General features: G+C 62.0%; 2 protein-coding genes across 3 annotated transcripts; one reads left to right on the forward strand and one right to left on the reverse strand.

The window, feature by feature from the left end:
- Positions 1-148: 148 nt before the first annotated feature.
- Positions 149-14,795, forward strand: COG4 (component of oligomeric golgi complex 4). Its single transcript, XM_035337116.1, has 19 exons — positions 149-269; positions 796-878; positions 1,054-1,168; positions 1,871-2,045; positions 2,464-2,657; positions 2,812-2,917; positions 4,150-4,307; positions 4,784-4,839; positions 6,716-6,849; positions 7,617-7,735; positions 8,325-8,491; positions 9,070-9,235; positions 10,744-10,806; positions 11,254-11,370; positions 12,627-12,719; positions 12,968-13,051; positions 13,332-13,433; positions 13,776-13,904; positions 14,158-14,795. Exons 1-19 carry the CDS (start codon positions 159-161, stop codon positions 14,290-14,292), a joined length of 2,307 nt encoding a protein of 768 aa, XP_035193007.1. The 5' UTR covers positions 149-158; the 3' UTR covers positions 14,293-14,795.
- A 386-nt stretch (positions 14,796-15,181) lies between these two features.
- Positions 15,182-21,607, reverse strand: FCSK (fucose kinase). 2 transcript variants are annotated; one of them, XM_035337113.1, is made up of 21 exons: positions 21,469-21,518; positions 21,216-21,340; positions 20,993-21,065; positions 20,613-20,710; positions 20,367-20,447; positions 20,155-20,274; positions 19,929-20,070; positions 19,610-19,737; positions 19,410-19,511; positions 18,963-19,133; positions 18,822-18,889; positions 18,287-18,657; positions 17,926-18,136; positions 17,674-17,840; positions 17,365-17,592; positions 17,068-17,211; positions 16,872-16,991; positions 16,609-16,796; positions 16,441-16,540; positions 15,689-15,912; positions 15,182-15,581 (listed from the first exon to the last, which is right to left on the reverse strand). In XM_035337113.1, the coding sequence occupies exons 1-21, from the start codon at positions 21,470-21,472 to the stop codon at positions 15,465-15,467; spliced, it is 2,982 nt and encodes a 993-aa protein (XP_035193004.1). In that variant the 5' UTR covers positions 21,473-21,518; the 3' UTR covers positions 15,182-15,464. The 2 variants fall into 2 exon arrangements, with proteins under 2 accessions (XP_035193004.1, XP_035193005.1); XM_035337114.1 differs by lacking the exon at positions 18,822-18,889 and having other exon boundaries at positions 15,183-15,581; positions 18,287-18,404; positions 21,216-21,341; positions 21,470-21,607.

Raw genomic sequence — 21,607 nt, forward strand, 5'->3', positions numbered from 1 at the left:
CGGAGCCCCCGAAAAAAAACCCTGAGGCTTGTTCCAGCTCGGGATAACCGGCACGGAGGCGGCCGCGGGGCCGGCGGGCGGAGCGGGGCGGCGGAGGGCGGGCAGGCAGCGCGGGCAGCCCGGCGGGCAGGAGGTGGGGGGGGGGGGCCGGTGCCAAGATGGCGGCGGGAGGCGCCGCGGGGGCCTGCGGGCTGCCCATGGAGCGGCTGCGGGCACTGACCGAGCTCGGGGAGCTGCAGGCGGCCTACGGGGGGCTCTGCCGGGAGGAGGTGGGGACGGGACGGGGGGAGGAAAGGAGGAAGAGGGACGGGGAAGGAGGAAAAGGGGACGGGAGGAAAGGAGGGAGGGAGGGAACAAGGAAGTAGGGAGAGAAGGAGAGGGGAAAAAGGGAGAGAGGAAGGGAGATGGAGGGAGGGAAGGAGGAAGGGAAAGGACGAGGGAGGGTTGGTCAGTGCCGGGGCTGCCGCTGCCCCAGCCCGGCTGGGGGTGACGGTGGGGGCCGGGGCTGCCGCTCAGCCCCTGGGGTCCCGCGCTGGGGCTGGGGGTCGGGGTCCGAGGGGGATCGGCAGGGGCAGGCTGCGGGTGAGCCCAGCGAGGAGGTGGGCGATGAGGTGGTCGGGTTTGGGATTTTTACCAAAAACAAACAAACAAACACAAAAGCATCGCATTGTGGGGTTAAAATGAGAGCTTGGGAGGGGATTCACCAACGCCTGTGCTCGTGGAAGCACTGGAACCTCGCCGGTGGTGAGGTGAATCCTCAGCTCTGGTGCTGAGCCCCTGCCCCTCGCCCCGCAGCAAGCCGTGCAGGAAGAGCTGGAGGCCCTGGTGGAGCAGCAGAGCGTGGTGGAGAACAAGATGGTGGCTCTTCAGCGCATGGGGTCAGTGCTGCACTGCCTTCGTCTGCCTTGCCGTGCGGGGAAAGGGGGTGTTCATCCACCCCCACTGCCCCTTCCAGAGCTGTCTGACTTCGGTGCTCGGCTCCTGAAATGAAAGATCGGGGCTGGGTTTGGGGGAAGGAACCCAGCTGCTTAACAACCTGTGCTTTGTGCGCAGCCCCAACCTGCAGCTCATCGAGGGGGACGCCCAGCAGCTGGCGGGGATGATCGCCTTCACCTGCAGCCTGGCTGAGAACGTCAGCAGCAAGGTCCGGCAGCTCGACCTGGCCAAGGTAGCTGCACGGGGGGATCTGGGGATTGTCATCCTCAAGTTCGTGCTCACAGCGTGCCTGGAAAATAAACAGAAATGTGGGTGCTGGGAACGGCCTCGGTGTCGCTGGGTGGTGGCTTCTTGCTGGGTTCCTGGGTGTTGGAGTGTATGAGTTAATAAAGCGTAGGATTTTCCACGTGGAGGGTAAATAACCTGTAGGATTTTGCACATGACAGCTGGTTCTCCAGCCCGTTCTTGTGGTTTATGTCAAGTAAGCTGAGGTTGGTCTGTGTCAGCCCTCTGCTAGCTGTTGCCTTGCTGAGGATGGTCGTTGTCTCTTGAGACCGGGCAGGAATCCGTGCCGCCCTGTCCTTTGCACAGAGATGAGCTGAGAGGGTTCAGGTCCCAGCTGCTCAAATCAAAACATACCGAGCGTGGCTGTCTCTGGGCTCTGCCATGTAGGCTGGGGCACGGTCTGTGAGCTCACTGATGGACACACACTATTTCAGATTCATCGGACTTACACCTTTCATTCTTTACAGCTTTAACTTCATTTGCTTTGGGGATTCTGCTTCGTTAGTTGTTTATTGTGCAGAGAAGCGTCGCTTCCATCTGTTTCTCCCACCTCTTTCCCCTCGCGCTGCCCTCTCCGTCCTTTCTTCCCCCTCCTCCTTCCCCGCTCAGCCTGCAGCAGGAGGCCCCACTGGTTTTCCCTTCCTTGCAGAACCGCCTCTACCAGGCCATCCAGAGAGCTGACGACATCCTGGACCTCAAGTTCTGCATGGACGGCGTGCAGACAGCCCTGCGGGGCGAGGATTACGAGCAAGCAGCAGCTCACATCCATCGCTACCTGTCCCTGGACAAATCCGTCATCGAGCTCAGTCGTCAGGGCAAGGAAGGTGAGGGCTGCTGGCGGGGAGGAGCCGACACTCAGGTCCAGCCGGGTCTCTGGAGGCTGTGGGCTGTTCGGTGGGGGGTGCCTCAGCTCAGCAGGCAAAGCAGAACATCCAAAGGTCACAGACCTAGAGGTGAAAGCGGAATTAGGCTTGAATTAATCGATTAATTGAAGGAGAATCCCTAGCACAAGGTTTTAGTAGCGTTTCTGATGCCAGCTGGCTGAAAAAGAATGTACAGGACAAAAGAAGAGGGGGGGAAGGCCCTGTCAGGGAAAAATGCTGCAGCGCTGCGGTGTGATACCAGGGAAGACAGCTGGGCAGGAAGCAACGGGCTGGGTTCCCTGCAGAACTGTCCTGGTTGGCTTGGTCACGTCCTCTGCGTGAGACCAACGTGCCGTTACCTCTGCCCTTCTTCGACCAGGGGGCATAATCGATGCCAACCTGAAGCTCCTGCAGGAGTCAGAGCAGCGCCTGAAGGCGATTGTCACGGAGAAGTTCGACACGGCTATGAAGCAGGGAGACCTGCCCCAGGTGGAGCGCTTCTTCAAGATCTTTCCCCTACTGGGCTTACACGAGGAGGGGCTGAGCAAGTTCTCCGAGTACCTCTGCAAGCAGGTAAGGGGTTCTGGGGCTGCGAAACACACTGAGACCTGATAGTCTCCTGGGGAGGGCAAAACCCAGGCTGTTGGGTCTTGGCTGCGGCTTGTTTGTCATTGAAGCCAGCACCGGCCTTCAGCTCCGCTCTCTGACTGTCCCTGCTGTCACGCAGGTGGCCAAGAAAGCAGAGGAGAACCTGCAGCTGGTGATGGGGACAGACATGAGTGACCGTCGGGCTGCCGTCATCTTTGCAGACACCCTGACGCTCCTCTTTGAAGGTAATCTTCTCCCTCTTCTCTGTGCGGATGGATTGGAAGCAGTTCACGATGGGATCTGTCAATTTAAAAGCTTTAATTGTAGTTCCAGGGGAGCACAAAACGCCCTCTGAGCCATGGGAGGGTCGTGCTGGAGGGATGGGGACACAGACAGATGTTTTCCCAGCTGGGAGAGGGCATTAAAATAAGCAATCTGTCCTACCCACAGCGTGTGTAGGCACAAAGTGCATGTGCAAAGGATTTCTTTGGCTTCCTCCAGGAATCACTCTTCTTGTCCCCTGCATCTTTGAGACGTGGGTATTCCCTGCGGGGTTTTTCAGGCGTGCAGCCCTCCAGACAAACAAATCAGGCCCCTAAAAGTTGAGCAGCTGTTGGTGGCCCCAGGCCGGGCTCTTCGAGGAGGACCATGGCAGCTTGGAAGCGGAGAGGGAAGGGAGGAGGGGGAATATGAATGCTGTGTGGGAGTGTCGCCAAGACAGTAATTGAGATCCCGTGGTGATTCACCCTCCTCCTCCTCTATTGTGCCCGCTGCGGCACTGCCAAGTCACCGCCAGCCTGGCACCGTGCTGCTGTTGAAGGCCCTCAAAGCCAACGGGGCTTTCTTGGCAGGAGTGCCAGAAGAGGGGGAGTGTTGTGACCTCTGGAGGCAGAGGGTTCGTGAGAAGAAAGCTGTCTTGGAGAGAGGCTTCCTTGGAGAGGAGCTTTGTCTCCGAGGAGGTCCTGCCCTCACTAGTGCATGACAGGGAACAGCAGAGCTCTCCCCAGGCTGATTTTCCAAACGCTGCTGTTCTGTGACTTGGTCGGTGCTGAAAGCTGGGACTGGATGTGGATGGCAGTTGTGTGCCCCGCCAGGTTCCGCCTGGGCAGCATCCTGCTGCGAAAGCTTTGTTCTTTCACACCTTGTGTCTTGCTGGGTGGGAGGGCAGCTGCCTACATCCCGTGGTACGAGCTCTTCAGAGGTGGCTTCCGCCTCAGGAGATGTGCACCACAGCCTTGCAGTAAGCAGGAGAGGAGCCAGAAGGCATCGTACGCAGAGGGAAGGTGCTGTGGAAGAAGGGGTGGTGATGACCGTAAGCCTCTGGAGTGGCTGGACAGGCTGGCCTGTTTGTTCAGGCGTTATCTGAGGGCCTGTACAGCTCTGCTCTGGGTCCAGGCTGAAGGAGAACTCCTGCCCGAGGCTGCCTCTCGCTCCTGAGAGAGCAGAGTCCACCCGGTCGCTGTCTCTCCGCCGGCAGGGATCGCTCGCGTTGTGGAGACCCACCAGCCCATCGTGGAGACCTACTACGGGCCGGGGAGGCTGTACACCCTCATCAAGCACCTGCAAGGAGAGTGTGACCAGCAGGTGGAGAAGGTGGTGGAGAAGTTCGTCAAGGAGAGGGACTACCACAGGCAGGTAAGGGGGGGGTGATCCTGCCCCACGCAGCCCCTCTGCGGGGCACTGACTGCCCTAGAGGTGAAGTTTGACCTCGTGTTTGGAGAGAAACGTTGCTTCACTCGATGCTTGCGCTGATGGTAGGAGCACTCCAGCCTGTAGCTGTCCTTTCTGTTGCAGAGGAGGATTCACTGTGAGCACGATAAGCAGACCCAGGGCACGGAGTTATGTCCGTGCAGGTCTGTAGGGTGCTGTCAGCATGCCCTGCCCCCTGCCTTGCTCCTGCTCGAGGCAGGACTGCAGCAACATCTCGGTCACGTCCCTTGGTGCCTCCGTTGGAGCTCCCCTCCCACAGCCCTCCCTGGCAGGCTGAGCTCTGTCCCGGAGGCAGAGGTGCACCGCTGCAGTGTTATCCTCCGTGGGCCACCGCATGAGAAGGGGCTGTTAACTTCAGGTCACCAGCAAACGCTGCCATGACTCCTGTTTTGTAATTGCAGTTCCAGCAAGTTCAGAACAGCATGATGAGAAGTTCTGCGGAGAAGATTGAACCAAGGTAAAACAAAACCTCCTTTTGCTCTCTAATTTTCACTCTCGATCTGTCGTTAATGCTACTGAGCATTTAAAGAACTCTTCCCATCCTCCAGAGGCTTTGTGGCTACCAAAGCTTAGCGTCCACTTGTTAGGTACCCTTCACTGCCCTTTTATAAAGGCGGCTTCCATGGTGGTGCTTTAGTTTGCTTACTCGTTATTTGAGGTCTTGGCCTTGAACGTTGCTGGAGGGCTGGGAATATCACCGCACGCAGAGCACCGAGGCTTTATTTGGCTCTTCCACCACTTGTTGATGGGCACCGTGCAGTCCTTGGAGCCCGTGAACTGGAGCAGCTCTCTGGGCAGATAATTCGTGGCATAATTAGGAATAAATCTTTGGGTCCTTTTAATCTGTACTGCTGCTGCGGTGACACTGTAACACCGGAGTCTTGGTAATGAACTCGAGTACCCTCAGCCTCCCTTCCTTTCTTTTTGTCTTGAGAATTTGCATAACCCTTAATAAAGCCATCTGAAAGCGCCCGCAGCCCATCTGGCATTGCGTGACTTCTAAACACGCCTTGGAAGACAACTTGTGTTCCTCAAACAAGACGTCTGTGGACCTACACGGCCAGTTAGTCACTGGTAACGTGGTGATCCACTTAGTCTTTGCTCTGAGTAACCGTGGACGCCTCCCAGGCTTTCTGGGCTTTTGCTTTTTCACCCACAGAACAAAGATAACAGCTCCTCGTCCCACTTCTTTGCTGGGAGGCTTGGAGCAGTGTACGTAAATGCTTTGTGCTCGCTGATGAAGAAGCTGAGCTGACAATCTTCCTTTCGTAGTCCCCTCTGATCTGAGCGCTGTGTTCTGCGTTGTCATGTGCTTCTTTGGCTTCACAGCTCCCGGGCTGCTGAGATTAAACTGATCCTGCCTCGCGTCCAGAAAAACACCCAGGTCTGGGCCCAGGAGCACATGCACGGAGGTGGCAGGGACCGGGCGCTTCTAGCACCAGCCGTGCAGGTGCCACAGAATCAGAGCAGAACCGAGGCAGGGAGGAGGCTGCTGAAGGTCTCTGGTTGACCTCCTGCTCCACACAGGTTGATTTTGAAGTTCAGTCAGATTGCCCACCTTATACGGTGATTTTAACGTGGCTGCTCACATCCAGGAGGGAAACAAAGCAGCTTCTCTAACACTTTTCTCAGGATGTTTTGATTGTCACATGCTTTAGATGTATGTGTGACGTTCAGCACAGTGGGTAAGTCCCTGAGAGGGTAAATCCCTTAGGTGGCAGCTGTCCTGTTGTTGATCATGAAAATAAAATGGGGAAATAATCCCCAGGTGGGCTGGCATCTCTGACTCAGGAAGATCACTCTGGGATGTGTTCGTGGGAGGTTTCTTGTGGCTTCCCCCACGTCCGAGGTCCGAGCTGTGCTCCATGCTGGCAGAGCGAGGTCTGCCTTAAAGCGGTCAGCAGATGTGAGTCTCGGGGCAGGGCACGGAGCAGGGAATTGCTGCTGCTGCTGCAGGAACCTGCTGGAAGCCAGCTGCTGCTGGCCTGCTTTGCCACCGGGTGCCTGACGAGACGAGCTGCTGGGTCAATCCATCCTGGCGGCGCTCGGCTGCTTCCCAGCACAACTCGCCCCTATTTAATTCAGCGCACGGTGGCGAGCTGTCAAGGCTGGAAGCAGCTCTCTGCACAAACAAGCTCCCCAAATATCCTTCAGAGCAGGACTGGCGTTACTTGCACGTAGCAGTTATTCTGCTGAGCTTTGCTACCTGACAGCGCAGATGGAAACAGGCGGTATTGATCCTGGAGTAAAACAGAACGCTGCTTCGCGGGGGTAAATGGGTGTCCCTGCTCTCGATGTCTTGCTGCCCTGACTCTCGCTGCGTCCCCTTGCAGGGAACTCGACCCGATTTTGACAGAGGTCACCCTGATGAATGCCCGCAGCGAGCTCTACTTGAGGTTCATCAAGAGACGAATAACGGCTGACTTCGAGGTGGGAGACTCCATGGCCCCCGAGGAGGTGAAGCAAGGTAAGGTCTGCAGCACCGACGCCTGCTGGCTCTGCTCCTCGTACCGGGCTGGGGTCAGGGCAGCGTGGCACTGCTGCAGGGGCACTCCAGGAGTGCTCTGTGGAAGAGGCCTGCCTAGCCCGGCCTCCCCAGATCTGTTTTCAGCGGTGAGCTTCCTGACAAAGCTCTACCGTAACCGTCCTCTGCACGGGGGCTTTCCAAACACCGGCACGTCTTAGTGAGGGAAGTCCTTTAAGTCACGCAGCTCTGCCAGGTAAAAGCACCTGTGGCTGCTGCATCAGGTGGCAGCACCCAGGCACTGTATGACCACGGAGGAGGGCTAGTGGAAGGGGAACTCTCTGAGAAGATGACCAGCAGTTGGTATCACTGGGGCAGGAAGCAGTCCCTGGTCGATGTTCTAGTCCAACACCATCGAGTTATTCCCTCTAATGGGGAGCCAGCCTTAGGAATGACTGCAGAGCATAGTAAGCAAAGTGCCCAAAGAAAGGGAGGGCCCTTTGGTCACTGTAGGCACAAATGCTAAAGGCAGAGGCTGCAGGGAAAGCAGGCTCAGGGTTTTGGTACTCCATGGCACTCTGAAGTGAGGTGCATCACCTGCAAAAGTCAGCTCAGCTCTTCCAGCTCCACACTTGAGGCCTGCGGTTTATTCCTGGTTGAGCTTTGCAGGTGTGTGTCCATCAGGTGCCCCTTGGACAGGCAGCAGGGGACTAGGTGGAGCTGCTCCCGGGCCCTTGGTCCAGCTGATGGCTCTCCTCGGTGTTCTGCAGAGCATCAGAAGCAGCTGGACAAGCTGCTCAACAACTGCCTGCTGAGCTGCACCATGCAGGAGCTCATCGGCTACTACATCACCATGGAGCAGTACTTCATGAGGGAGACCGTCAACAAGGTAGGGCTCAGAGGGCGTTTGCAGTAGCCTGTGCTCTGTGCCAGCGGCCCCGACCTCCTCAGGAGCACCCAGGGAGGGCGATGGGTACGCAGCGGAGCCGTGGTGGTTGTCAGGGCCCCTGGCCTTGGAAAGCAAGCAGTCTTTTCTGAGATTTGACTCCAGACATACCTCTGAGTATGGCAAAATGTGTGCTGGGGCAGGGCTGGCGGCCAGATCCACTTCTGGTGCTCTCTCCTTGCCCAAATGTAGCTGCTGGCTCTGGTCGCATCCCTCTGTCAGCCTCACGCTGCTCTTCCTTGCTCCCTCTGCTTGCGCTGCTGCAGGAGCTGCAGAGCCCGAGCGGTATCGGGAGGGTGTGAGGCACCTGCTCCAATCACTGCTTGTTTGGGTCAGTGATCACAGACATTCTGGAGATCAGATCTTCCAGGTCGGGGGGCTGCTGAACAGCAGGATGAGCGATAGCAGCCTGAGTTCATGGTTCAGCTGAGCTCGGGGTGAGATGGGCAGGTGCTGGCACTCCATCACTGCTCTGAGAGGGCTCCTGTCCTCCCTCGCTGAGCTCAGGGCGCTGGGGCCGCTCTCTTTGCAGGCTGTGGCCATGGACAGCTACGAGAAGGGCCAGCTCACCTCCAGCATGGTGGACGACGTGTTTTACATAGTGAAGAAGTGCATCGGGCGGGCTCTGTCCAGCTCCAGCATAGACTGCCTCTGTGCCATGATCAACCACTCCACCACCGAGCTGGAGTCCGACTTCAGGTAAGGAAGAGACACCAGGCTCGTGTAACCTCCCTTCTCCTCGTGTTCTGCACCCTGTGTGCTGTCCCTGTGCTCTCCGCCTTTGGACCTCTGCTTTGTCATCTCTGTGGAAGATGCTGGTAGGAAGCAGTGCTGGGCGTGCTTTTCTCCCAGCAGCAGGGCTCACCTGTAGGACAGAGCCACAGAAGAGAAAAAAAAATACTGAATGGCACCACGGTCACTCCCCATCGTTCTCCGGGTTGCCCCTGGGCCTGCCTGGTGGCCACTTGAACAATTGCACCATGGACTTTGGGGTGAGCCTGCAGAAACTGGCCTGCTGCTGTTTCTCATCCCAGTGTGGGAGCAGAGAACTGACTGAAGACAACAGACAGCTGCTGGCAGGATTTTGAGGAAATACGTTCTTCTTATTTTTTAACCTCAGCCTCGTGTCTTTCAGATGATGATGGCAGGAGATACCTGCCACCCTCCGTCCCTCTGAAATTCCCCTTCCCTTTTCCAGGCTGCAGCTCAGCCCAGCATGGCTCTGTTGCTTCTTGCAGTGCTTGCTCTGAGCCCCGAGTGTTCTGCTTGCCCCGCAGGGAGGTTCTGTACAACAAGCTGAAGCAGGGCTTTCCAGCCACGACCTTCCAGGACTTCCAGAGAGGGGTGACCAGCGCCGTGAACATCATGCACAGCAGCCTGCAGCAGGGCAAGTTCGATACCAAAGGCATCGAGAGCACTGACGAGGCCAAGCAGTCCTTTCTGGTGGGTTTGGAAACTGTCCTGGTAAAAGATGAGTTGGGATAAGGGGAAGGGCGACGGGGAAACTCACGGGAGTGGGATGGATGCAGCTGTCACAGTCAGACAACCTGAAAACCTGTTTCAGGCATGATGGGTGGCCCGACTTTGGACATCCAGTAGATGCTTCTGCCTCATCTCATGTCAGTGGGGCTTTCACACGAGGCTTGTCCTGCTGCAGTCATGTCCCCCTCCAGGCTGGGGAGGTGTCTGGGCTTGAGGTGGCCCCCTGAGGTGGCCATCAGCCTGGTTCTTTGCAGGCTCTGCGCAGAGGTGGTGGGAGAGAAATTGGCACCTGCACCTTCCCCTAGATGAGAGAGGTTCCTGGCCCAAGCTCAGCGCTCCTTCATCCTCACTTATAGAATCATAGAATGGCCTGGGTTGAAAAGGACCTTAAAGATCATCCAGTTCCACCCCCCTGCTCTGGGCAGGGTTGCCAACCACTGGAGCAGGCTGCCCAGAGACAGGAGCGTTTCCCTTAGAGCAGGGTTGTCTGCTCCCCTTGGATGCAGGATCCTCCTTTTGCCTTCTCCTAACATCAGCACCACCCCTCTGTGCGCCCGAGCTGGCCAGAGCACAGCAGCGAGCGTTATAGACCCCAGGAGAGCACCTGGAGGGCTGGTGCTCCTGTGCCGTGCAGCACAGCGTGTCCTTGCCTCTGGTGGGAGCTGCCCAGGCCTTGCATGGGGGAAAAGACCCCCCTGGGTGGGCATCTCTGCCTGGCTCTGCTCCCTGCTTTCAGGCAGCCCTGGGGGCAGAGCCCCTGGGAGCGCTGGAGAGGAGCTGGCTCAGGCATAAGCCACTGTGAGCGTGCTGTACAGATTCCCTGGGACTCCGAGTGTACGAGGAGAGAGCAGGAGGGACTGCTTTCATTTCATTAAACTCGGTTACAGGTTTCTTGAAGCAAAGCACTTAAAAGTGTCAGTTCTCCCTCTGGAATTCCTCCTTGACCTGTCAGCTCGCCTCGTTCCCCCGTCTGCACAAAGCCCGGCGTTATCCTGGCAGTCAGTTCGGCTCCAGCAGGTAGAGAACAGCCTGTTCAGGGAGGAGCAGATACTCATCTGGCAGGAGGGGTGCTGATTCCTCCTGCCTACGCACAAATGCCTTCCCTGCTTCTCTGGATGTGCTGCGTCTCGACCATCACCTCCAGCTGCTCCTGGACGTTCTTCGTGACGCTGTCACAGAAAGGAGCAGAGATGTCGGGGGTACACCCCCTCTTCCACCACCTGGGGATTTGCAACGTCGTGGACAGACCGGTGATGAGGAAGAGCAGTGGATTGAACCACCTCAGCCTGCACCAGCTGCAGGCTCAGCACACGGGCTCAGTGTGGTTCAGCTTCATGCAGCCATCTGATCGCACCGTAGCACCGCTGCCCCCTCAAATATTTCCCTTTCAGTCTGTAGTGTGAGCAGGGCACGGAGCAAGTGATGAGAAATTCCAATGATTTTTACTTGCCTTTCTTTTCCCTCCCCAGGTGACCTTAAACAACGTGGAGGTCTGCAGCGAAAACATCATGACCCTGAAGAAAACGTTGGAGGTGCGGTCTAGATTGTTTTTTTTTTTTCCTCTAATCAAACTCTTAATATCTTCCCGTGGGGTGGGGTAAAATAAGCTACCTGGACTTTGCTTTGCTCAAACTCCTGATATCTTCGCCCTCCAGCCGTAGGAAAGCAATTTTGAGCTGGCAGAGCAATCTCGGGCTGACACCTCAGTGGTGGAGCTTGGCCTGGCTGGAAAGACCAGTTCCTCCACGTGGACCGAGCCGGAGTCAGCGCAATAAAACCATTTCCTTGTGGTTCTCTGGTGCTGCCTTAGGTAGCCTGGGGCTTCCTTTCTTGCTGCTCCCTCCCCAGCAGCTCCTGGCTGCGCGTGGGCTTGGTGGCCATCCTCACCTGCAAGCCCGCCGCCAGGGCTGGGCGGTGCGAAGGGGCAGGGGCATCCCGGGGGATTAACGAGCGACGTGCTCGGGGGTCTCTTCCCACAGAGCGACTGCGCCAAGCTGCTCAGCCAAGGCTTCGGGGGCGAACAGGCGCAGGCCAAGATTGAGAGCTGCCTCTCCGACATGGCTGCCGTCTCCAACAAGTTCCGGGACCTGCTGCAGGTGAGCGCAGGGCGCTGCCGCCGGCCTCCAGCACCCGCTGCCGGCCTCTTCGGGGAGAGGGGAGGCAGCCCACGCCTGGTGGCCCGCGTCGTGGCCGTGTCTGGCTCCGGGAGTGCTGCCTGAGGGGTGCAGATGGAAGCAGGCAATCACTTTGGAGGCACGCAAACGGATCCAGGCCATGTGCACGGCTGCACCAGCTGGCAGCCCCGTGAAAAACGCTGGAAGCAGCTGCAGAGGCAGCAGGAATGTCGGTCCCTTTGTCTTCGCTCAGCACAGAGCAGTGGTTGGTTGGTTCAGCGTGTTCAGGAGAAATACCGGTGGCTCCTCCATTCTCCCTTGTGGCCCAGCGTGTTGTCAGCCTGTCCCGAGCCCCACGGGGCAGCGGGGAAGAAGGGCTGCTGGTAGAGAGGATCACAAGAAGATTACAAGTGAACCCTCATGAGGCCTGCGGTCAGTACTGGAATCAGACAGCTCACAGATAAGGAGTAAAACTCTCCAGTCTGGTGTTAGTGCAGTATTAAAACCGTCTGCAAAGCACTCAGGAGGCTGAGCAGCAAGCTGCTGCACTGCCTGAGTCACGCGCACATGAAATTTGCCTTGGAAAAGGGCAATTGCCAGCAAGGCCTGCTCAGAAATGCCAATTTGAGTTAAAAACTTTCATCAAATGCCAGGCAGTGTTGGTACCTGAATAGCTTCGTGCTGGGGGAGCTTTCTTGACATCTTGCTGAGCTAAATGGGGCGGTTGGCAGGAGAGGGCTTTCAGAGAGCTCTCGAGCAGTGGAGCAGAGTGAACGGCCTTCGCTGACAGCCTGCTGCTCGGGGGAGAGGGCGCGTGCTGGGGCTGCGATGAATTCAGGGCACTGGCTCTGCTCACAGCTTTTACCCTCCTTTTAGCTTCTCCCACTGCGCTGGGGGCGGGAGGCAGCAGCTGAGGCCGACCGCGGCGTCCTCCTGGGCTGGGTGGGAGGCTGGTGTCTGCGCCCTCCCTGCCCCGCTGCAGGTCAGCCCAGTGCAGCCTCGGGGCTGATGACCTTCCTCTTCTTGTCACTGTGGTGTCCTCTGAGCCACGCGGTGCTGGAAGAGCGTGGGATCTGGCCCCAGGACTTCGGGTTCATTTTCCTGGGGAAGGCTGTGGGTTGGTTTTCCCAGCTCGTGATAAGGCTGGAGGCAGCAGAGGCAGCCGGGCTGCAGAGGTTGGGTGTTGTTGGACGCTACCTGTGCTCAGTTCTCTCCTGTCCTCTTCTCATCCCCCTCAGGAAGGCGTCAACGACCTGAACAACACGGCCATCAAGCCCCAGGTGAAGCCCTGGATCAACCTCTTCCTCTCCATCTCCCACAGCATCGAGGAGGTAAGGCCCAGCCCCTCCGCTTCCAGCTCCCTCCTGCGCGCTCCATCCTCCGCACAGCCACGCGCAGCGGCTGCTGACTCATCCCCTCAGCCCTCTGCTGTTCCTCAGCACGGAGAAACGGTGAAATACCCGGAACGTGCTCAGCATCCCAGCCTGGAGAAGGGCAGCTGGCTTGACAGGAGCTGAAGGAAAAAGTCCTCTGTTCAGGGCAGGTCACGTAAACAGCCCTTCTTGTATCTCACTGGCAGGAGGAGTTCAGCGAGTATGAAGCTAACGATCCCTGGGTCCAGCAGTTCATCGTCCACCTGGAGCAGCAGATGACAGAGTTTAAGGTGAGAGGAAGGGAGGGGATGCAGCGACCTGCCAGGCTTCCACGAGGCATCTCCCAGCTCTTCCCCTGCTCAGGGCAGGCGGGCTGCACTCGCTTGCAGGGTTCCTCAGCCCCCATCTCCTGCGGTGTTGTTCAACTCGTACCTGGATCGCTTTTGCCAGTGCTGCCCGCTCGCTGAGCGTGAAAACGATGGCGTTGGTGTGGAAGCTCTCCTGGACCTGGGTTCTGCGGGGCTCTGCTGAGTTGTTCCTGATGAGACTGACACGGCTTTCTGCTCCTAGGCTGGACTGTCCCCCGTGATTTACGATAACCTTACCGGCCTCATGACCAGCCTCATAGCCACGGAGCTGGAGAAAGTGCTCCTCAAATCCAGCTTCAACAGGGTAAGCAAAATGCTGCCCTCTGCCCCGTAGCGGGGCTGGACACGGCTCCACCACCAAACCCCTGGTGCCCCCAAGGGATGAGGCGAGGGCAGAGACAAAGGGGACCTTGGAGGAAGCTCTGCCACCACAGGAAGCCAGCTCAGGGAGACCACGAAGGAAGAAAGTGCATTTTGTGATGGGGCCGGGAGGAGCTTGCAGCAGTAGGAAGGCTGAGGTGGGGCCAAACAAGCCCCTGTCCCCAAGAAGTGCTCTAAGAGGAACCCTCCAGCTCGGAGACCTCCCCCTGGGAACCATCTCGGAGCTCTCCAAGCTGGGCTAACAGAGCTGCTTCTCTCCCCGCAGCTGGGCGGCCTGCAGTTCGACAAGGAGCTGCGCTCTCTCATAGCCTATCTCACCACCGTCACCACCTGGACCATCCGCGACAAGTTTGCCCGGCTCTCCCAAATAGCCACCATCCTCAACCTGGAACGGGTGAGCTGCACTGGTGGCTTTTTGGGGGGGTTGCAGGAGCCCCAGCTGGGCTCCGTGTGGTGTCCGGGGCTCAGCCAGGTGCTGTCACACAGGTGGGGAGGAGGGAAACTGGAAAATCCACCCTGCGCTCAACGGGTGTTCGCCTGCAGGGGTAGTATCAGGAAATCCTGCCCCTCCTGATACGGCCACGGCTGGAGTTTGAACTGGGCTGGTGCCGGGCCGCTTCCTGCAGCTCTCCCCTCTCTCCCCGCAGGTGACGGAGATCCTGGATTACTGGGGCCCCAACTCGGGCCCGCTCACCTGGCGCCTGACCCCCGCGGAGGTGCGGCGGGTGCTGGGGCTCCGGAAGGACTTCCGTGACGAGGACATCAAGCGCCTGCGCCTGTAGCTCCGCCTGGCCTCAGCACCACAGCTGTGGAGCCAGCCCACGTCCTCCCCATTTTGCACGTGGCTTTGGGGTGATGGCTGCGCTTGTGCTCACCTTCCTCAGAGCAAGAGGCTCTTCGGGGCATGCGACGAAGAGCCCCCGTCCTTTTGCAGGACCAGGAATAGGGCAGCAGAGGAATCTCTCACGTTGAGAGCACCTAACACTAAACGTGCAAGTGTTAAGGGAGGGGCTGGTGCTAGCACACGGCTCTTCGGTCCCTGGGGGAGGCCCCCGGAGGCTCAAGAAACCTGGGGGCTGTCAGAGCACCGCTGAGCTGGGCCCCTGCCTCTCCTCCTGCCCTGCAGCGCATTCCTTGGGGTGTGGGTCCGCTCTCCCTGGGGGCAGAGACAGCTGCTGGGGGAAAGGGAAGCGTTCCTGCGGGGAGGGCGCTTGGAAAACCGCGAGCGAGCCGCTGTAGGAAGCCAGGCTGTGTAAATAAACCTCGCCTGGCTGAGCAGCGACCTTGGGCTGCGTGTGTGTGCCTGGAGGGGGCTGGAGCCCTGAGCTGAGCTGGTCCTCGTTCCAGCTCCCCTGCCCTGGGTCTTTGCTAGCTCAGGGGGAGGCTGGGGAGGGACAGAGGAGAACGAGCACAGGCTAGGAACAAGGTTTTTTTTATTCAAAAGATGATTGCGGGGATCAGTAACTGCAGAAATAACCTCTGGGCTGGGGAGGGGGACGTGATTCCACACCCAGGGCTGGGGTCACTGCTGCTGGAGGAGCAGGAGGGCCGGGCAGGAACATTCCTCCTGCTGGAGGCAGCATCACCAACCCTCATTTTCCTTCAGAAATAGATGGAGGAAATCAGGGTCAAACCCAGAGATCAGCTGGATGCCAGCTGTGCCCTAGCAGCCTGTCCTTCCAGCACGGCTTTCTGCCTGCCCAGCTCAGCGCAGCCCCTCCAGCCTGCGGCTTTTCAGGCCAAGCAGCAGCACAAAAAAGCCACATCAAAGCCGGGGAGCCCCCGGGAGTCCTGCTGACAAGCCTGGGGTCGGTGCTGCTCCCACACGGTGCGCCCTGGGGCACTGATGCCTCTGTCAGAGCCCTCGGGGAGGGGACAGCCCTGAGGGGAACGTCCCTGCTGCCTGGCTCCTCAGCCCTGCGTGTCCGTGATGAGCGGGGCAGAGCTGAGGCGCTCACACAGCCACGTCCTCCCCCGGAGGAGCGCTGCCGTCCAGCTCACATCCCACAACCTCCACCGAGACACCCCCCGTATCCACTTCGATGCTGTGGATGCTGAAGTTACCCAGCCCCTGGAAAAAAAAACAGAGCGAAGGAGCAGGAGGAGAGCTAAGGTGAGGGGCTCACCCTCGTCAGCAACCCCCTCTCGCACCCAAGGTGGTCGGGAGTCTTTTCTCACCTCCGTTTTGGCCAGAATTTGGTGCAAAGCCTCCTTCTGCCGCGGGGCTTTGGTGAGGACGTAGAGGAAGCCGCCGCCGCCAGCCCCGGCCAAGCACTGCCCATGGACGTAGGGCCGGAGGGCGCCCATCATGCGCCCGACAGCCAGCGGCTCGCAGCCGGGGGCCATGAGCTTCTTCTGCTGCCAGTAGCGGTCCAGACACGTGCCGACGAGCGGCAGGTCACCTGCGGGAGGGAGGTCATGAGAACATGGCAAAGAAAACAGAGCGGTCACCTTTTCTCCTCCGGGGGGGGGCAGAAACCTGGCCCTGCCCCCAGTGAGCTGAGTTCTGCTGTCCCTCTGCCCCAGTCCTCCTCCTCCCATCCCAGCACGCTCACTTGGCTGTTTGTTTTTAACCCTCCCCAGGGGAGAAGCTGCTTGTTTTAATGCTCCAGCTTCCCTTCCGCTGCAGCCCAGCGCCAAACGACTCCACTTGGAGGCCGGGCCTGCCCCCAGCCCGGCAGATGACTCAGGAAAATCGAGCAGCCGCTGCGTGCCCTGCGGGGACACTTCCAGCCCTGCTTCCTCCAAGTCTTAGCTTAAGTTTTGGGGCGCTGCCTGTAACACGGGGGGGAGGACGTGAGGTTGCTGCAGCTCCCAGAGCCTGCACCACCCTAGTTTGTGCTCCCCAATCCGGCACGGACCCTCCTGGGGGTGTTTGTGCTGCTTTGCTGAGAGAAAGGGCCGGCGTGGCGCAGGGAAGGGGCTCCCACCTTGCCTCAGGGCCCGGGCACACTCCTCGGCGTTGCTCACCAGCGCGCGGGCGTTCTGCACGACGGAGGGCAGCCGGGCGTACCAGTTCCTCACCACGTCCTGCGGGAGGCCGGGCTCAGGGCTGGTGCTCAGGACAGGCTCCGAAGGCCGAGGGGGAGCGGAGTTACCTGCAGCAGGTTGCGAGCCAGGCGAGTCTTCCCCGTGTACACCAGCAGCAAGTGATCGCTGAGGGTGCGGGCGAAGCCCTCGGGCACCGGGATCTCCTCCACCTCCACGCGGAGCGGCAGCTGCGCCTTCGACCTCCCGATCTTGATGCCGGGCACCAGCCCGCCCACCTGGTCCTGCCAACCTCCGCCTGCAGGGCAGGGGGGGGGGCTCAGCCTCGTCCCGGCCCCCGCCCCAAAGGCCGGGGGCTCCCCCCGGCCCCTACCCGTGGTCAGCCTCTGCTCCAGGTGCAGCACGGCGTGGACGAGGGACTCGGTGCTCGCGGCCTTGCCGGCCGCCCGGTACAGCGAGGCCATCGCTGCTCCCGCCAGGATGCTGCTGGTGCCTGCGGGGGGCACGGGCAGGGTCAGGGCGGTGAGGAGGGGGGGCACAAACGCCTGCCCCCCTCCTTGCGGACGTACCGAGGCCGGAGCCATGGGGCAGCTTGGACCAGGTGTGCACCTCAAAGCCGCCCCCGAAGCTCCGCATCAGCTGGGCCCGCAGGGGTTCCTGCGAGGGGAACTGCACGATCTGGGTGCAAATGAAGGCAGCTTTGAGCAAGGCCCCTGGAAATAAAAAAAAGAGGTGAAAGCTGGCACCCACGTCACCCCTAGCAAGAGGTGTAGGAGCAGAGCGGGGCGCTCCCAGCAGCTCCGGGACACCAGGAGGACACCGAGTCGGGCACAAGGCCGGGGGCCGTGCAGCTGGCGCCGCCTCACCTGGGGCGTGCGGCTGGCAGTAATCCCTCAGGTCCTCCAGCTCCCGGCACACCAGCTCGGCCACCGCCTTGCCCCGCGGCGTGCCGCCCAGGCTGACGAGGCGCAGCTCCGGCTCGGGGATGCGCCGCACGCGGGCGCCGATGGGCCGGCACCCGTCCACCAGCACCGCCACGTCCACCACGGCCCCCCCGTGCTCGTAGGTGACCGGGGGGGTGTCGCTCCAGCCCCCTGCCGAGGCACGCCGTCAGCCCCAGCTCCTTTTCCGTCCCCTCCGCCCCGCCGGGCCCGCCTCGGGATGGAAACTCTCACCGGAGAGGTCGAGGCGGGCCGGGCACAGCGCCTGCACCCAGCACCCCAAGGGCGGCAGCTCCGCCGGCCGCACGCTGACGAACCGGCAGGAGGACATCACCGCCTGCCGGATGAGGATCTGCTCGGCCCCCTCGTAGTGCCGGGCCGCTCTCACCAGCAGGTCCGGCCTGCGAAAAGAGCGACGCTGAGCCCGCCTCGGAGCCTGCCGACGCCCGGGGTGGGTTGGCAGCCACGCGCCAGCCCCTGCCTCACCCGCTCATCCACTTCTGCCGCTCGGCTGCCAGCTCCCGCACGCCGCCGGCGACGTCCCCGCTCTCCAGGCGCCTGAAAGCCGAAGCCCACTGGCTGTTGGCCGCGGGGCCGCTGCGCAAGCCCCCCTCCCCGTGTGCCAGGCAGCCCAGCACGTCGGCGATGCAGGCGAGCGCCCGAGCCGCGACACCCGCGTCGTCGGCCATGGAGGCAACTGGAAAATGAAGGGAGGTTGCGTGTCACCCCGACCCAGCCCGCTTCTGCGGCAAGCTGGCCCCGGGGGAGAGGGATTTGAGCGGCTCGCACCCACCCTGCCTCACTGAACGGCCCACAGGCTCCTGCAGCGGGGCTGCCACGCGCTTACCCTCATCCAGCGTGCCCAGCACGGCCTCGTGGTAGCCCTCGTGGACGGCGCTGCGGATGAGCGGCAGGAGGCTGCCGTCCCGGCGCCCCAGCAGCACCCGGCGCACCTTGCGCTGGCCCTGCAGGAAGAAGAGGGCCCGGCGGGCGCCCAGCTCGGCCTCCGTGTCCAGGCAGGGCAGCAGCTCCTGCCAGGACATGCGCCAGGCCGCCCGCCAGCGCGCCAGCCGCCCGCCGGGCCCCGCCGCCGGGCCCAGCAGCCACAGCACGTCCTCCAGCCCCAGCGCCTCGGAGGCGTGCAGCACCGGGAAGAGCCGGGCGCTGAGCAGGCAGCGGCTGCTCGCTGGGGTCTCGGCGTCCCAAAGGTCCCCTTCCCTGGCGGAGGGAGAGCCCATCAGCACTGCTCCGGGGCTCGAGGGCAGCTTCCAGGTGGGGAGGACGGGTTGAGGCGGCCACGATGCCTCCCGCTGCAGCCTTAGAGGCGTGGGGTGGCACTGGGGAGCCGGGTCCCCTGCTCTGCCTGAGCACGCGGCACCTACCGTACGCCCGTCCGACGGAAAAACTCGGCCCAGGGCACGTTGAGGTAGGTGGAACCTTCGGCGGGGCTCTGGGGGGGACACAAGGGGCCGGTTACACCCCAGCCCCGCGGGGAGTCCCGCCCCACCTCGCCGTCCCCGCACCTGCCAGTCGTCGAGGCGGCCGCTGAGCGTGAACACGCGGCAGGGCAGGTCCCGCAGCCGGACGTGGTGGCCCTGCAGGACGACATCGCGCAGGGGACAGCCCTGCAGGGCCGGCGAGGAGGCCGCTGCGAGGCCCGAGAGGAGGCAGCCGGGGCCGATCTCCAGGGGACCCTGAGGAGGAAGCAGCAGGAGCATGAGCAGCCCCCAGAGCACACCCCGACCTCGGAAGGGGACAGGCACCCCCGGAGACACGCTGCGGTCGGCAAAAGCAGGGCGCCGGGGGTGGGCCACCAAGCTGTGTGGGGACACGGGGCCGCAGGGACACAGGCTGCAGAAATTCAGGCCAGGAGCCAGCCTCCAGGGTCCGAAAAGGCAGCCAGAAGGGGCAGGGTGCCCCAAAACTCACGGCAGTGTGTGTCCCCCCCCCGAGTCCCCCCGGCCACGTACCCGGAGGTGACAGTGCTGGATGGCGCTGCCGGCCGCCAGCCGCACGGCTCCCTCCAGCAGGCTGTTGGTGACCGAGGAGCCGTCCTCCAGGAGCCAGGGCTGCTGCAGGGGGACACGGGGACACCAGGGTCTGGCCGCGCAGCGGGGAGTAACGCCCCAAAAACCGCGCGTGAGGGCAAAGCGGGGCTGGAAGGACCTACGTCGGCCTGGGAGTGGGCTGTCTTGCAGAAGCGGAGGTGGCTGGCGGAGCCGGGCAGGAGCGTCAGGCTGCGGATGTGGTCGCTCGCGGACGCCGTCAGGTAGTCGTAGGAGGCGTCGGGGACGCAGGCTGCGGGGAGCCGGGAGAGCCGTCGGCACGCAGACCGCAAACGCGGGGCCGGGAGGTGCTCCGGCCTCCCCAGCAGCCCTCCCTGCCCCCCTCCTCCCCGGGGAAAAGGGCTGGTGGCAGGCCCTGACCCCAAATGTCTCCCCAGTCAGGGGACCGGGTCACATCACGCGTCCCCCCGCAGCGCCGCTCACCCATGCTGAGAGGGAAGGCGCGGAGAGACCCCCACAGCACGGAGCGGGCGCTCCTCGCGCTGGCGTCGCTGCCGCCCTTCACAAAGTCCTCCTCCGTCACCCCCCGCGCCATGCTCAGCACGATGTCGAAGAAGAGGGAGAGCTGGGGACAGAAGGGACGCCCTGGGTACAGCCCCGCTGCAAGCCCGGCACCCACGGGTGTCCCCTTGTCCCCGCGGGGTGTCACCTGGATGGGTGGTGCCCCCGAGTCCAGCCCCATGTAGGTGCAGGCGTCCAGGGGCGGGATGACGTGGGTGGCCAGGAGCTGCTCGGCGGCGTCCGAGGAGAAGAAAACCACGCCGCAGACCTGCGGGGGCACAGCGGGGCCGAGGCCGTGCCGGGCCTGTCCCTCGCCGGGGCGGGCAGGTGGCACGAGGGGAGGTGGCACGAGGGACACACCAGCGGGACGGTGCCATCGGGCCCTGCACACTGCTGGATCTGGGCCTCCGTGCCTCTGTAGATGATGTCGTGCACCAGCCCCTGCGAGGGGGATGACCCCGATGAGCATTTTGGGGTGCCCCAAAACCAAGCAGCCCCCCACAGGGACAAAGGAGCAGAGACCCCCAGGGCAAGGGAAGGGAGTGGGAAGCCCCCGTCCCTCCGAGGGGGCTCCAGGGTGGTGATACCGTTAGGAGTGCTACCGACCTGCTCGTCAGCGAGGTACACCCCGTGGCTCCTGGCGTAGGCCTGGCTGCCGGGCACGGCGATCACTCGGACGCCCCGGAAGCCGTCCCAGTCGATGCCTGGGGACGGGGACATGAACCAGTGCCTGCTGGTGGCACCTGGCCCCACACGGCCACCCCAAAACCAGCCACCACGGCACCAACAACCGGCACTGCCAACCGCCCCCGAGCCCTTCTGGGTGCCACCCATGGGTGCGCTCGGCCCTGGGCAGCTCGGGTGCGTGCTGAGCAGCGGGTGCCCGGGCACGGGAGCGCGGCAGAGGCCGAACCAGCCGCGTCGCTGCCAGCTGAGCCCGTCCCGAGCCCAGGCGGGCGCTGGAGGCAGGGCTGGCACCCACTCACCTGGAGCTGAGGGCACGGTGAGGAGCATGTCGGTGCTGCACACCCACAGGCCGGGCGGGGAGCCCACGCAGAGCTGCCGAGAGAAGAGCCGTGCACCCAGGGGGGGGCTTGGGAGGGGCTCAGCCCCCCAGGGGGGCACCCAGCGCCCTCGTCACCCCGCTGGCAGCACCCAAAGGTGCCCTGGGCCCACGCCGGTGCCGGGGTGACCGCAGGCCACACGCACCCGGTGCGTCAGGGTGTGCAGCAGGCTGTCCAGGTTGCACACCGGGGCCTCGGCCAGGGCGTCGGGGTCCTCCGCGGGCAGGCAGGTGAAGGCCCGGCCGCAGTCGTCGAAGGAGAATTCGCGGCCCTGGGGAGGGGAGAGAACAGGGGAGGGGGTGTGGGAGGGGGCAATGTGTGCGGGGCAGCCCCGGCTCCCAGCCAGGGGGCGGAGGGTCCCCAGGATGGGTGGGGGGCCCATTTGCAGCCCCCCCTCACCATGTGCAGCACGAGGATCCGGGCATCCCTCAGGACGTCGGAGGACACCACCTGGGGGGGCAGAACGAGGAGCAGTTGGCAGCGGGGACCCCCGGGACCCCCCCCACACCCCCACCTCTGGGCCTCCCCCAATCCAGG

Source organism: Oxyura jamaicensis, chromosome 11 (assembly GCF_011077185.1).
Source record: "Oxyura jamaicensis isolate SHBP4307 breed ruddy duck chromosome 11, BPBGC_Ojam_1.0, whole genome shotgun sequence".
NCBI lineage: Eukaryota > Metazoa > Chordata > Aves > Anseriformes > Anatidae > Oxyura > Oxyura jamaicensis.

What these genes read in the sequence shown, in the direction of transcription:
- COG4 (XM_035337116.1), top strand. Translation starts at nt 159, where the DNA reads ATGGCGGCGGGAGGCGCCGCGGGGGCCTGCGGGCTGCCCATGGAGCGG. An exon ending in CCGAGTACCTCTGCAAGCAG is followed by an intron (nt 2,658 to 2,811) that starts GTAAGGGGTTCT and finishes GCTGTCACGCAG; the next exon opens with GTGGCCAAGAAAGCAGAGGA. An exon ending in AGCAGATGACAGAGTTTAAG is followed by an intron (nt 13,052 to 13,331) that starts GTGAGAGGAAGG and finishes TTCTGCTCCTAG; the next exon opens with GCTGGACTGTCCCCCGTGAT.
- FCSK (XM_035337113.1), bottom strand. An exon ending in CACCGTGCCCTCAGCTCCAG is followed by an intron (nt 20,711 to 20,992) that starts GTGAGTGGGTGC and finishes CCCCGTCCCCAG; the next exon opens with GCATCGACTGGGACGGCTTC. An exon ending in CGGCAGAAGTGGATGAGCGG is followed by an intron (nt 17,841 to 17,925) that starts GTGAGGCAGGGG and finishes CTCTTTTCGCAG; the next exon opens with GCCGGACCTGCTGGTGAGAG.